This window comes from Equus asinus, chromosome 3 (genome assembly GCF_041296235.1).
Source record: "Equus asinus isolate D_3611 breed Donkey chromosome 3, EquAss-T2T_v2, whole genome shotgun sequence".
In the NCBI taxonomy this organism is placed as follows: Eukaryota; Metazoa; Chordata; class Mammalia; order Perissodactyla; family Equidae; genus Equus; species Equus asinus.
Genome location: NC_091792.1, coordinates 15,075,448 through 15,091,952, shown reverse-complemented (window position 1 = coordinate 15,091,952; position 16,505 = coordinate 15,075,448). Strand labels below are relative to the sequence as shown.

At 34.3% G+C, this 16,505-nt stretch overlaps 1 protein-coding gene across 15 annotated transcripts in view; it reads right to left on the bottom strand.

Moving 5' to 3' along the window:
- Nucleotides 1-16,505, bottom strand: part of BLTP1 (bridge-like lipid transfer protein family member 1) — a 195,649-nt gene that overhangs the window by 50,981 nt on the left and 128,163 nt on the right. For all 15 annotated transcript variants that reach the window (XR_011501876.1, XR_011501877.1, XM_070504705.1 and 12 more), the window contains 6 exons: nt 14,946-15,184; nt 10,446-10,690; nt 7,848-7,953; nt 2,345-2,442; nt 1,430-1,615; nt 25-193 (listed from right to left, as the gene is read on the bottom strand). Coding sequence is in view for 13 of the 15 variants with exons in the window: in XM_070504705.1 (XP_070360806.1) it covers nt 25-193; nt 1,430-1,615; nt 2,345-2,442; nt 7,848-7,953; nt 10,446-10,690; nt 14,946-15,184 (1,043 nt within the window). In the remaining 2 variants the exon portion in view is untranslated. The remainder of the gene's footprint in view (nt 1-24; nt 194-1,429; nt 1,616-2,344; nt 2,443-7,847; nt 7,954-10,445; nt 10,691-14,945; nt 15,185-16,505) is intronic.

The following is a 16,505-nucleotide window of genomic DNA, read 5'->3' as shown; positions in this document are numbered from 1 at the left end:
TAAGAATGATGGACTTTATCTTACCTCTATCAAAGGCCACAGGCTGTGCATAAACAATTGGTCTATTCAAGGTAATAAGCACAGCTTCCCTATCCGAAGAACCACTGATTTCTTCTCGGAGGGCATTTCTCAATCCAATTCGGGTTTTAAAATAGGCAACTTGATGAAAATCAGAACCAGCTTCCTCATAAACCTAAAACAAAATTAAAAGCTCAATACAATCAAATAATGGAAAACATTTTAATTAAAAAAACCCTAAAAGTTTTAACACCATTAAAGGTACTGTGCACCAAAAGAACTATAGTACATTTTTCTCAATTTCACTTGTCAATGATATATACCTTATACCCCATACCATAAGCACCTGAAAGATACAATATGAATGGATACATAAGAAGTAGACATGAAGTCACAAAGTTCACATGAAAGCTAGGATGAGGCCCATATTCTGAATGGCAGTGTATTAAATGTTTCAAGATAATTAGCTCCTTTCTCCTCTCAAAATGTTTTCATTTGAAAAAATTAATTTTTCTAGAGATGATAAGAAATTTTTGTTCATTTATTCCCCCACATAATCTTTAATATAGTCATTCAATGTTGAAAATATCAGTTTTTCTATTCAAAGAAGGAAAAAAAGGTTAAAATCTACATGATAATTTTTAGCAAAACAAAAACAATAACAAAAATCCACAATGAGCTGGGAAAGTTACTGATTAACGGCTGTGCATGTGTGTGTCTATATATATATATATATATATATATATATATATTTATTTTAACTTTGTATGTTTAACATTATGGTATGTAAAACTTGCCAATATTAAACAGGGCAGCTAAGAAACTTAGTAACACTTTATCTGACCAATGTTAGCACAAAGCATTGAAATAAAAAATGTTTGACAAAATAAAGAAAAATTATAAGCAAATATTTATGAAGATACTGGATTAAGTTTCATGTGATTGCATTTGCACTAAACTATAATAATATACCACCAAAATACTCAATGAAATGCCAAGGTAAAATTCTAAAGGCCTTCTTTTTTTGGGGGGAAGATTAGCCCTGAGCTTACATCTGCCACCAATCCTCCTCTTTTTGCTGAGGAAGACTGGCCCTGAACTAACATCTGTGCACATCTTCTTCTACTGTTTTTATATGTTGGACTCCTGCCACAGCATGGCTTGACAAGCAGTGCGTAGGTCGGCACCTGGGATCTGAACCGGCGAACCCCAGGCCACCAAAGTGGAACGTGCAAACTTAACTGCTGCACCACCAGGCTGGCCCCCTAAAGGCCTTCTTCAGTGAGTGTTCATTAGAATGTACAATCAGAAATTTTAGGAACTTAAACTAAATATACTTTTCTAAGTACAGTAATACTTAAAGTAGTTCAAATTGATGTGCAAAACTAATATCAACATATTCTGCACTCACCTGGTGTTTGACAATTTGTCCTAATGCCAGATTTAAGTCCACCTGGCATTTACCAAACAGTTTCAGATAGCTGCTACTTCCTGGCGAAGCTTTGGTTTGAAGACGGTTCGAAAGCTCCAGTTCAATTAATCCAGTTTCAAATCTCACAGCTCTCATTGACGGAGTTGTGGCCGTTACTTGAATACCCTAGCAGATTATATGTTAAGAGGAAAAAAGAAGCATCTATCAACAACATCCACACACTCAAATGAACTCTCAATATACGATAGAAGAATGATGTTTTAAAACACAAATAGGATGTCTAATGAGCTGATAAAACTGTCAACATTCTTTAATTTCTCATGTTAGTAGGGACTGTTTTAGCTATTTCATTTCAGTATTTCGTATTTAAAATTTAGACTGTTCAGGGTTAAATACATTAATTACAATTAAATAAGTATTTGATAAGAATGATTTTTATTTTTAAGAGCACTAATATCTTAAATACTGGAAACATTAAGGTTTCTATTAAGGTATTATTGTTAATTGGACAAGTGTACAAAATATTTCTTGTAGGGCAATTTATAATAATTAGAAAAAAGCAAAATGTTCATCAGTAGGGAGTAAAATTGTTACAACTGTATCATATAGAGTACAACTGTTAAGAAGATAAAGTTGATCTAAATGTTCTAACATGGAAAGGTATCCATGGTTTTTTAAAATGCATAAATATATGCATATATAACAATACAAATAGAAAAAAGTCCTAAAGGATATTCAAACAATTGCTAAAGCTTTTTCTCTGAGTGGGTGGGGTTATAGTTCATTTTTGTTTTCTATTTGGCATATTTATGTATCATGAAATTTCTATAACAAACATAACATTAATTAATTAGAAAAATACTTCTAAAAGTACCATTATTATTTATATGTTACCTTAAACTGCAAGTTCAGGGAATAGAGTAGAATTTTAGGCTTATCTCCATCAGCTGTTCCATCATGTTCATTCCAAAGAGGAATAGGCTGCTCCCCACCTAAATGAAGTTAAATAATTGAGGGTTTGGAGCAATTTCTTTAAAAGGAAAATAACAGGGTCCAGCCCCATTGCCAAGTGGTTAAGTCCATGTGCTCTGCTTCGGCAGCCCAGGGTTTTGCCGGTTTGGTTGGGCGCGGACCTAGCAGCTCTCATCAGGCCATGCTGAGGCAACGTCCCACACAGCACAACTAGAAGGACCTACAACTAGAATATACAACTATGTACTGGGGGTCTTTGGGGGGGAGAAGAAGAAAAAAAAAAGGAAAATAATGACTTGTGCATTAAAAAAAACCACCCATAAAACAGTTATTTTCTTTTTACTGATCATTAACTCAATCTTTAACAGGAAAGTTTAGCCGAGTCACATTTCAGGGAGGCATACATATATAAGATACAGATAATACTGCATACATAGACATTTACTAAGAACATTTTATAAGGACTAAATTAAAACACTATACGTATAATTAAACCGAATGTGACTGTACATCTCAGGAAACATATTTGAGGGATAAAAGTAAACTGAACTAATTTCTTCAATCAAAAATGTGAACTTTGTTGTTTAGATGTGCTGCAAACAAAAAAGAATGAAAGAAAAAATAAAGGTGGAGAAATGAAAAATAATACATGCTAATAATAAAGAGTATGATAGTAAAAGTTTGTCCTATAAATTAAAAAAAAAATGGGGGGAGGGGACCCTGGGGGTAAAGTTCTTATTAACAGACCATTTGTTGCCAAGGCAATGTGCTGCTCAGGAAATAATGTTCTAATATTTTAATATATAACTTCCATTTTCACTTCTTTTTCCCTTGATGAAAAAACTTTTCTGCATGTTTATTCTTTAAATATTCTGTCTTAAAAGGATTCATCTTTTTGTATGTATGTTGAGTTTAGCATCATCCAGGGAGCATGTATAGGTAAGGATGGGAAGTTTTTTCCTATTAGGGACCAAAGATGTATCAAAAAAACTAAGAACCCAACAGATAAAAAGCAGGTTTTGTTTGTTTGAGAGAGAAATTAATCTTTTATGGGCTTTCAAAATTTAAAGTAGGGGTCAAAATCTACTTTAGTACTACTATGATAAAAACATAGTTTTCTACTTGAACAGAAAAAGAAAAAATAAGAATGGTTTAGCAATAGGCAGAGATGGATGGAAGGTACATCCAAGGTAAGACAGAAAAGGTAGACAAGGGCACACAAGTTGACCCAAAGGGAAAAAACAAGATATATCTGTGTATGAATAAATACACAGCAAAGAGAAAGAATGATATGGATGGACAGACAGGGACCTAAGTATTCAAGATTTGTGGATCAATAATACCAGAACATATTATTTACAATATATTTGTATTTTGGAAGAAGATGTACACTATGTGTCTGTGCATGCTCAATGCTTGCCCTTATGCTTGCATCTTCCCTCTCTGAATTATTCTACTCAAAAATTTACAGCACAGTACACTGGTTACCTGTTCTTCCAACTTATAATTAAGTACTTCTACTCTCCATCTTCTTTTTCAAGTCCACAGTCATCTCTTACCCAAACCTCATCACTAATGACACTACAACCCTATATATATACACACACATATATATACATATTTTTCCCCCTAGCTATCACTTACCCACCCCATTGTCTCTATCTTCCATCTACTACTAACAAACCTTCCATGGTCTTAAAATGTCTTTTTATTTCTCCGATTCTCTAACCTCATTCAAATATGCCTTTTTCGTTGTCCCATCATTTGGAAGTCTCCCATTCACTCACTTCTTTGACCTAGTGAATGGTAATTAACTTACTTTTCAGTGCCATTTCTAAAACATTAAACCATTATTCTTTCAATCTTTCACCATTTGAATTCTAAACCACATCCCTGAACTCATTTTCCTAAAATGCCTTTGGACCCTCACTCATGTTCCATTCTTATTCATTTTGTACCTTCTCAACCAAGCAGACCTCCGCACTGATCCTAATACCAAATGATAGTGAGTTAATATTTGAGTGCTTACTAGGTGCTAAATGCTCTTCTAGGTCCTTTATCACATGTTCATTTATTTAAATTCCTCCCTGATGTACCACTATCAGAATTTACTCATTTCTTCCTCTATGACATGTGCCATAAAATACACATCTCTGTTCTATTATTTATGAATCTACATATCTATCTCCCCAATTAGACCACATTCATAAGGGCAGGAACAACATATCCTCAGATTCCAGCAAGCAGTACTTTAGCAGACCCTCAGTGTTAAGCTGAAGGCAATCAGACCTATGCTGTTTGGTGATGCACTTCTTCATCTTCTATCATTTCTCCACCACACTCCTCACAACAACTACTGCAAGTCTTCATGATTTTCCTCATACCCCACAATTCCTATCTCATCTCAGAAAACAGATAATAGTATGTCAATGGAAGTCCAAAACTTGTAACAAATGTACCACTCTTGTGGGGGACGTTGATAATGGGGAAGGTATGCCTGACTGGGGGCAGGGATTATTTGGGAAATCTCTGTACCTTCTCCTCAATTTTGCTGTGAACCTAAAACTGTTGTAAAAAATAAAGGCTATTTCTTTAAAAAGCCTATTTGTTTTGTGTTGTTCTATCACTAATTTGAATATCTTTTATCTAGTTTCAAAAAAAATTCTTAAAATTTAAAAGCAAAAGCTTCACCTCTTACAAAATGTATTACACAATTACTTTAGTTTACGGAAATATGAGGGACACTATTATATTAGTCACATGAACTCCACAGTCTTTTACCTTGTTTTGAATTAATTCTAAGAACGTACCTCCTTATACATTTCTCTCTAAAATGACTGTACACACTCAAAAATAGATCTCTTCTGTTTATTAGGTCTGTGTTTACCTACATCCTTCTGAAACCCAGGCAGTTCACGGGCAATAAGATTATAAGAATTGATTCCTTGAAAAAGAATCTTCCTAACAAACTTGATGATTGTTGTGAAAATGAGTATTCCCAGATAACAGAAAATGTCCTAAAGCTAAATGTAACATGAAAGAAAAGCATGAGGAAAAAAGTGTAACAAATAAAGAAATGAGGAGGATAACTATGAAGATTATGGGATAATAAGGAAGCAATACAGAGATTAGAATACTAAGAAACCTGGCCACAAGGGTTCAAAAGATTCCCTCTCAATAATCTGTTATGGTCCCTGGTTTCGACAGGATGAACGTCTGTGCTCCATGAGGCCCTGGGGCCAGCCAGGTGATACATGACTTACATTTCAGCTATTTTCCTAGGGTTCGTGGCTCTCTCTACAGTCAGGAAAGAATGGTTCAGGGAGCAGACGCAGCCACTAAATTACTCTGGCATCATAATCTGATCTCTAGTCTTCACAGTGATTAAAAAGTCTTCATGGTTAGAATATTAATTTCCAGTTCATTCTTCATAGACTTAGGAATATACTTGTAACTTCTAACTGACTGCCATTCAAAGGTTAAAAAAAAAGCCTTTCTCTTTCCTCAAAACAACCTTAAGGGCACTTACAATGCCAGTCTGATACTAGGAACTCTACAATGCTAGCTTTTTACCATGAGAGATACAAGATTAGTTACTGTAAGAGTTTATTTCTTTAATTATATATTCAGCAATAACAGTCTTGAAAATACTCTTTAGAACTCACAAAAATTTGCCAGCTTGAAATATTCTTAACAATTTTCATACCACAGGCAATGTTCTAATGTGATTTAACCAGATAAATGGGCCACATCACAATTTGTGTATGTTCCCCAAGTAGAGGCACTTTCAGTGGCAGAAAGGGTTTTTATCTCTTTCTTAATGGTTTGTATTCAACCATTCTCAGAAAAATTCCAAGGTAACCAACTGATCTGATTTTTTGACTTACCTTGTGAAATTCCATAGCTCTGCTGGTCCTCTTCAATATGATCATTAAGTAGCTACGTAACCTTGAAAGCAACCAAAACCAGCCCAAGGGAACGAGGAAAATCTGCTGCTCACACAGCTGCTACATAACTGAATTCCCTAAATGAGCTCTGCCCCCCTTCAGGGCTTCATCAAACACTGGTTCATAAGCTCGCTTGCATCTTTTCTACCTCACCTTTCTTACTGAACCAGAGTTCGTTTATAAGGTTTTTGGATATGACTTCTCTGCAAAGCCTCTTCTCATTCCTTAGACTAGTTTCTCCTTCAACACAGACATAGCACCCTGTTCTTGTTATCCACAGAACTCATCAAAATTGTAACTGAATACTTAGATACTTACTCAATAAATTTGTTAAATTAATGATCTATCATAGAGGAAATCTTCTTGATGCCAGTTTATAGATGTGGCTTACTATTATTTTAACATGATTATATTCACACTGGAAATATTCAGCCTCAAGAATTATTTTACAGAGAATTATTATACTTGTTTTCCACCCTAATTCCTCTTAATACTTTATCTTGTGAATTAAAACTCAGTTAAACTTTTTCTTTTTTTTCTTTCTGAGGAAGACTCACCCTGAGCTAAGATCTGTTGCCAGTCTTTCTCCATTTTGTACATGGGTCACCACCACAGCATGGCCGCTGATGAGTGGTGTTGGTACATGCCTGGGAACCAAACCTGGGCCACCGAGACAGAGCATGCCAGACTTAACCACTGGGCCACAGAGGTGGCCCTAACAATTTTTTGTGTGTGTGTGTGTGTGAAGAAGTTTGGCCCTGAGCCAATATCTGTTGCCAATCTTCCTCTTTTTGCTTGAGAAAGATTGTCACCAAGCTGAATCTGTGCCAATCTTCCTCTATTTTATGTGAGATGTGGCCACAGTGTGGCTTGATGAATGATTCTATGTCCGCACCCAGGATCCGAATGTACGAAGCCCAGGCCACCAAAGCAGAGCATGCAAACTTAACCACTATGCCACCAGGCCGGCCCCAGACCCAACATTTTTTAAATCAAATGTATTTCCTGTTGAAATGTAAAGCTGATTAAGAAGCTCAACCATAATCTACTCTTGAGGCACGGCACAAATATAATAAGGGTTGCTGTAGACAATTTACCACATAGCCAGCATACAGTACCATCTGGTATAGGTTAAGGTGGAACTCTTAATATTGATCTAAATTTTGTTCCAAAATCAATAAGACTGGTTTGGTTAACAGACATACACTAAACTTTTTTTTTTTGGAAGGGAGTTATAAAAGAGCTTTGTGAAGTTTATGGATTGTAAATGTATATCTCACACATGAAAAAAGTAATAAGCAAAAGAATCTGTAGGTGAGAAAGCCAGAAAAGGAGCACACATTTTTAGGGAGTTACTCAACAATGATATCTAAATGACAGGATCAATACTCACACCATGGATACATGGAACATCACGTAGCCAATGAGAATAAAAACCTGCTATATATTCTATACTATAAGGGACCAGATCATCTTACCAGAAACTTTTTGTATTACTTCATTAACTTCTTTCATGAATACTTTCTGTACAAACACCAAGTGGTTCAGAAGATCAGTTGTGAGATTATGTTCAAAAGAACCAACCTGCCAAACCAAATCAGAGAATTACATTAACACTACTGAGTATATTAGTTTTAAATACATCTTTTGCTCACCTAAGTAATCCCAAACTTTGACAAAAAACAATTATCTATATACTATTTGAAATCAATATACTGAAGAAGGGTTAAAAATATTCAGATTCTCCAATACTTTATTGGACCATTAGGGACCATTCCCCAAGTGTTTTTTTTTTTTTTTTTTAAATAACAGCAGCCAATAAGGTTTGAGAAATCTTTTGAAAACAAATTTAACTATGTAACCTGCTAATTTCAAAATTGACATTTTGTCTAGAGTAATATTTATTTTTAATGACCACTGTTGTAGTGTTAGAACAAGTATCATTATCAGTGAAAGTAAATTTATTTACTCATTCAAATATTTATGGACCATCTACTCTGTATACTGCATTAGGTGCTAATGCTACAGCTGTGAATAAACACAACAAAATTATGGCTCTCATCAGGCTTACATTTAGGTGAATTAGCAAATCAGATATACTCAATCAGTTTTAGTATATGATTATATTAAATATATGATTAGATAAAACCTATGATTAGTATAAGGCATAAAATTTCTAAGAATTAGTCAATAAACAGATTAAATAGAAAGCAGGCCCTAACTGAAGTGGAGTATTACAGAAAGATAGAGTGAAACATCCTTATGAGTAAGGCAAATGCCTCAACATTTGCCACTTTGATAGCATTTATATTTTGATCAAAAATTAAGAGAACAAAATAGATCTGGCAGTCTTTTTTTAATTTAATTTATTTTATTTTTTAAAGATTTTATTTTTCCTTTTTCTCCCAAAGCCCCCCAGTCCATAGTTATGCATTTTTAGTTGTGGGTCCTTCCAGTTGTGGCATGTGGGACGCCGCCTCAGCATGGCTTGATGAGCGGTGCCATGTCCGCACCCAGGATTCAAACCGGCGAAACCCTGGGCCGCTGAAGCAGAGCGCACAAACTTAACCACTCGGCCACAGAGCCAGCCCCTTGGCAGTCTTTTCTTAAATGAAAAGTCACATAAAGTCTAAGTTGCACTAGACACTTTTATTTTGTATATAGTACAAAATGGGCAAAGATGATTTTCACATGTGTCTATTTGATGCCATAGTAAAATAGGCAACTCTCAGAGTGATGCAACTTTAGATTCTTCCAAATGTCTATAATTAACTGCACTCTTAGTAAATTTGGGATTGTGTTCTGCCCCAATTACAAACTTTATACGTTTGTAATAGCTACTATTAGTAAGGAATTATGCAATATACTATATTAGATTTATTTTATTTTCTGTCAAATGAAACGTTATTAACAGTATTGCTAAACTAGAGTCTGGGGCACTTATATTTCAGAGTAGAAAGCACAAATGAAATATGCTTTATAATCTACTTTTTAAATAAAATTTGTATCTAGAATCTTGGACACTATTTTTTTGTACACTCCTTTTTCACATAGAGAAATCCCAACTCTTAGAGAGGTGCTAGGGCAAACAGGTTCTAAAGAAAGTAAATCCGACAGAAGTACGTCCCCCATAGCTGTAAAACTTCTAGCAAAGAACCCAAAAAGCGTTCTTATAGATGCTTCCGATTCTAGAGAACAAAATTTATAAAATACATAGTTAGCAAATAGCTTTTGGATAAGGTTGCAATTGTTCCTGACAAACTGACAAATAAGCTGAGAAACAGCACAGTGTGTGACGCCTGCATCTCTCACTTGATAGTTAGGAGATTTAGGGAAAATTATTTAATCTCTCTCAGCTTCAATTTTCTACTGTATAAAAGTAGGATAACAAGAGATGACCTGCTTACCACAAATCAAATGAAAAACTTGTCTCCAAATGTTTACGAGCATTGACTCAAACAGTCCTTAAGTCAGTGCTTTTTAAACTTGAGACAGGTGTACAGGTATAAAGTGAAAAATAATGACGGGGTCACGTATGCTGGCTTTCAACTTCCCTTAGTCAAGAAATTAGTCTGAATCTGACTGTAATTACTTTATCTTCCAGCATGACCTTTAGATTGTTATTAACAATTATATATACCTGGATGAATCATGTAACCTCTCTAGAGGCTCATTTCTTCATTATAAAATGAGGACAAATAAATCTACCTCATCAGATTGATTTAAGGACTGTACGAGTCATGCTTATAAAGCACTGGACAAACGTTAGATGCTATCAGCTTTTTATAAGGAAGTGAACCATGACAATATTGCAGAGATGGATGTGAAACCAGTGTAAGAAATATGAATTCAAAGAGGACTAACACACAGAAAAGCACGTTTAAATGAAACCATAGGAAGAGAGACAGACACATACATGTCCTCGTGCATGCACACACAACATTCGGTCTAAAATTCTGTAGGAATAAACGATTTAATGATTTGCCTTAGAAGTTTGGATCACTACATATTTTGGTACACCTAAAGCTTGAAGACTTCTAATCACAAAGAGTAAGAAAATCAGAAAGTAAACTTACTTCCGCCACACAGCGTAGATAATTTCCCTGCAAATAGTAGCCTTGTTTAGAGGGCAGTTCATCTATACTCCACACCTGATCTGAATAACTATCATGCTCTTCCATTATATATTTCCCTGACATAGTAACAGGAGGAAGGTTAAGACTGGCAGAAGGAGGAATGGTTGACATATCTGTGGCAGAAACTTTTGAAGTAAAACGCAATCTGTGATTTGGCAGCTCAAATGTAAATCTAGTCTGTGCACCTGTAAGAAACAAGAAAAGTTATTTATTGCCTGTTCAGGTGCTCACTCATTCCTTATTTTGTTCAAACAATGGTGTCTAAGAAAAATGTACACATATTCCAAAACCTATGTTGAAAGATATGGAAAGCATATTTTAAATTTGCTTACATTTCCTATCTTAAAATATATGTATGGTTACTGTAAAGAGTCAGTCAGTAAGTATTATTAAGCCAGAAAGTATTATTTATTAAGCCTACGAAGTGCCCACATTGTGTTAGATGCTAGAGAAACACCTACAAATGTTCTTTATTTCATAGAAGGTAGAACAGAAAGAAACTGCCCTTATTACAGAAGAGTTAAAACAAGAGAAATTGGTCAAGCGAAAAAAATATATATATATCCCCAATCCATACAGTACTTTTTTATAGAGAACAGTTAGCAGTTAATAACTTGCCTCCTGATCCCGGTTCAGAATGGAAGGAAATAGTGAAACTGTCAAATCAATTAAATTATACTTGCTGAAAACATTCACCATAAAATTATATAAATACATGGATCTTTGGCCTTGACAATAATTATTAATAGGAGCATAAACCAAATAAGGATATGGTATGAGTTTTAGTTTACTATTGGCCCTAAACACGTAAATCAACAATTTGGCATGTAGTTGCAGTTGTTCAAACAATTATAAATATACAACCTATACTACTGTTCAGGTCATCTTTCTTCAATTATTTATTAGGGCATTAAGGAGTAGCAGAAACCTTATTAAAATCAAGATCTATTATTGCCTATTACATTTACTGTGTAATGTATATGCATGTTCCTCTCCAATCAACAAAATCTACCAATATTGCTCTGTACAGTACCAATTCTTGCCACTCAAACATCATTAAGTAGCCTATTTTGCCTACCTAAATATATATATAATAATTTATTATATATTCCTAGTGTTCTCAATTGTGCCAGAAATAATTCTCTTTTTTCAAAATATTAATTAAAGATCACCTCCTATATATCACATTCAGTATACTCACTCACTATACAATAATGTTTGTACTTGGAATGAGTTAGTCATAAACAGATAAATGTTCTGTCACCAACTGGTACAACCGTGAATGGCCAGATAGGTCATGACAGCTCTATCTCCTCTTACTCACTACTCCAACCAGGTCAACCCAATGATTGTGGCTTGCAGGCTGCAACAGGTGGGGACTGTCCATCACAGTAGCTACCACTACTATTACTACCACCAGCATCACCAGATGAAAACACCAAGATTGAGGACATCCTAGGTCTCAGGTCTTCCATGTCACTAGTGCGATCATTCTTTTACTATTTTTGTCCTTTTCCTTCATTGCAGGAAGAACTCTGTGTTTTTACTTGTCTGGACACACTTATTTGACACTATGCTTACTTTGCTCCTAAACAGTCATTTTCCTAGTTCTAAACTGCCTATTTGGCTTTTTACTTGCTGTTTCTGTTGACTCTTGGATTTCATGGATGACCTGAATAAAAAAACAGAATACTTCTATTTCCAGCAACAAAAAATATAGATGTTCAGAATAATCCCTCTCAATTAAGAAAACCTAAAACTCTAGGGGTAGGAATAAACATACACACATATGTATACAAATACATATATGTATGTATGTATTCATATGTATATATATGTGTGTTTTTAAAATTACTAATATAATTTATCATGTTAACACAATAAAGGAGAAAAAATTTTAATTTCAATAGATGCAGAAAAAAGTATCATGATATTTGCCAATTATTCTTTATATAAATTCTTAGCACACTAGGAATAGAAGCAAATTTTCTTAACGTAATAAAGGGAACCTAGCAAAAACCTAGAGCAAATATATTCATTAGTGAAATACTGATTCCTTTAAAAAATGGGAGTGAGAAAAGGATGCCTACAATACCCCTTTTATTGAACACTGTAGTAGAAGTACAATAAAGCAATAAAAAGAAATTAAAAAAACAAAGACTAGAAAAGAAGAAACAAAAGTATTATTTGCATATGGTATGAATATCTACTTAGGAAACTCCAAAGAATCTTATTAACAATAAGAAAATAGTTTAATATGGTTGCTGAGTATAAGATTAACATAAGAGGATCAAGAGTATTTGTCCACATCACCACCAAACAGTTCAGTAAAAGCTATCTTACAAAATATACCATTTGTAATCACCACCACCAGAACACAAGGCACCTAGGTAGCGAAATGAATAAATATATCTTGCAAAAGATGCACACTTTTTCTACTTTTCCTACTTAAGAAAAAGTAGAAAAATTTTAAACTTTGTAGAAAAACATTAAAGATGACTTAAAGAGACAGAGAAACAAACATATTCAGGAATAGGAAGGTTAAATATTGTATCAATTCTCAATATCAATCAATATTGTCAATTTTCCCCAAGTAAATCTACAGATTTCATTAAATTTCTATAAAAATCCAAATAGGCTTTTCCAAGGAACTTGACAAACTGATTCTAAAATATATATGAAAGAGCAAAGAACCAAAAATAACCAGGACAACTCCTAAAAAAAGGAAAAGTCAGGTAGTAATATGACACTGGTACAAATAGACCAATGAAGCATAACAGAGAACTCTGAAATAGGTAACATATTTTATGTTATTATTTTATATTAAAATAATTTTTATATTTTATATAAATTTTATATAATTACATATTTTAAAATAAAGCAATAATTTTATATTAAAACAATTACATATTAATACTAAAACTGTTATTTATCACACATAAACATTTAATAGATGACAAAACTGGATTATGTATCACTGAAAAAAGGGACAGATTAGTCAATAAATGATGCTGAGATAACTGGTTATGCACACTACTCCATACCAAACTAAAAGATAATAATAATAAATTCCATATAGATTTAGAACTTCAATATGAAAAGCAAAACTTCAAAACATTTAACAGAAAATATAAGAGAATATCTTCATGATTCTCGGAAGAGAAAGATTTCAAGACATAAAAATACCTCTTAATTATATAAAAAAATTCAGTTTCATTAGTAATTATAGAAATATAAATTAAAACCACAATGAGATACCATTCCACATGTACCATCAAGCAAAAATTTTAAAGTCAGGAATACCAAGTGTTGACAAGGATGTGGAACAAAGGGAATTCTCATCTAATCCTGGTGGGAGAGTGAATTCTGGTGGGCACAAGCACTTTGGAAAACAGTTTTACATTTCTTAGCAAAGGTGAAGATGCCTTAACCCTACAGTCTAGCCGTGCCACCCCTAAGTAAATACCCTTGAGAAACTCTTGCACAGGTACACCAGGAGATGTGTATGAGAATGACTGTAAAGGCAAAAAAGTAAAATGAGCCAAAGGCCCATCAAGAGAAGGGTAGAATGGATAAATAAATGGTGACATAATCACCTAAGGGGCTGCTATAGGTCAGTGAAAAATTAATGAACCACAGATACAAGAATGAACACAGATGAATTTCAAACAAAATGTACTGCAAAAAACCCTCCAAATTAAAAATATTGGTGGGATTCCATATAAGTAAAGTTAGAAACAGGCAAGAACAAACTAAGTCATTTATGAGCATACAAAGATGTGGTAAGATTATAAAGAAAAGCAAAGGAATGGGTAACAAAAGAGTCATGCGAGTGGTTCTTCCCCAGCAGTCATGGGGGATGTTAACTGGGAGTGACGATAATCCCTGAAGGAGCCTTCAAAGTACTAGTAACGTTCTATTCTTAAGTTGTGTGATGGGTCGCTGAGGTCACAGTTCTTTATTACACACTTTTGTACATATGATACATTTCAGAATAAAAATACAACAGCAAAGAACTTTTGGATAGGATGTATAAGGATCATAAAACCTCACACAAGTAGCTATTCTGAAGAAGTCAAATCACCTCTGATTTGAGCTAAGTGCACCCAATGTGAAAATAAACCAAATTATTCAGGCTAAAAGAAACTAACAGATGTAGAAATTTCAATCTGAGTTTAAATTGGAGAAATGACCCCAACAGTTGAATACCTCTAAAGAGTTCAAATGAAACCGGAGTCCATGGTGGTCACTCAGGGAGGTTTATTGGTATTTTTTACTTGACAAAAGAACATCATTAATGAAATTTAAAAGTCTTACTATTGAAATTATTTAAATTTTCATAAAGTATCCCTAAAACTAAATTTACCTTTTCATCACAATATTACTAATCTCTCAAACCAATAATACATTTTAAGAAACTGAACAAAAATGCAACGTTACCTGTCATCCCATGACTTCTCATTCTTCCCATCTTATATTCCGCTTTCAGCGATGGTAAAAGCGCTGCTCCAATGGCTATACCATCCAACATGGCACTGAATTTAAGAACGATTGGCTTCTTTTCTAAGCCTTCCGGTAGCTGAGGAAACTCATTTGTTTCAATAGGAGTTTGATTAACACTTGTTGGGGTTTTTTCAGAAGGTAGAGGGGTTGCAATATCTTCTTTTACAGACTGTGGACTATTAAGCAAAAAAAATAATTTAAAAGACAATTAGAACAGCTATCATTTTATTGTATAAAATTATTGGAGTTCTCAAGGAAAAATAGCAAAACTATACTGCTGACAGATGTTTGCTTTCCAACACCAGATCATATTATGACATCCTAAAAACAACCATGGAAAACTGGTGATCTAGAAAAGTAAACCAGAAAAGGTAATAACAATATAAACTGGAATGTTATATGCCAAGGCCATTCCTATCATTGATGGGAAACTGGAGTTTAAACTCAGGTTTGTCTGACTGCAAATTCCATGACTTTAACCGTTATGCACTCCACTATTGATTGTAATACAATTACTACTATTGCCAATACTATTACCACCACTATTAATAACACCACCAGCAATCACATAATTATCTGAGTGCTTACTACGTGCCAGGTACTATTCTTAGTGCTTTGTGTGTTTTACATCATCTATTCGTTTATCTCACAAAACCCTTTGAGTAGATACTATTAGCTCCACTTTGCAAGTGAGTAAGCATAGCTAAAAAGTGGTGAAAGCAGGATTTAAACCCAGTCATAGTCTGATTCCAGAGTCTGATTTTTTTGTTTTGTTTTTTCGTGGGTTTTTTTGTGAGGAAGATTGGCCCTGAGCTAACATCCATTGTCAATCTTCCTCTTTTTTTGCTTGAGGAAGACTAATATCTGCGCCAATCTTCCTCTACTTTGGATGTGGGATGCCTCCACAGCATGGCTGATGAGTGGAGTAGGTCTGCACCCGGGATCTGAACACATGAAACCGGGCCGCCAAAGTAGACTGCACAAACTTTAACCACTCAGCCACCAGACTAGCCCCCGAGAGTCTGATTTTTTAACTACTACGTTTCACTGCCAACATATTATAGTAAGGAAAAATTCCTTAGAGTATTTTAAAACTAAGGCTCATGTATACATTCTGGATTCCACAATCCATTGGTGACAGATATATTTAAATTATTACTATTTGGGCAACTTCAGACATGAATTAATATTACATCAGAACAATTAGATAGAACAATTGGAAAAATCACTGTTTTAGGATACTGTCAAAAGACACACTGTTTTTTCTACCATATAGGATAGGAAAAAAGAAACACAGTAAGATAAATTTTTTACCTTTTACTTATCATATTTGTATAGTTACAGTTTTGGAGACCAGGAATAAAACTCAGCAATGCAGACCCATGAACAAGGGCTATAGACAGGGAATCAAGGATGATGTGCCAAGGTCCAATAATTTCATACAGAGGACAGCACAAATCTATGCATGTGACACAGCCACTGCAATTTTTTAAAGCT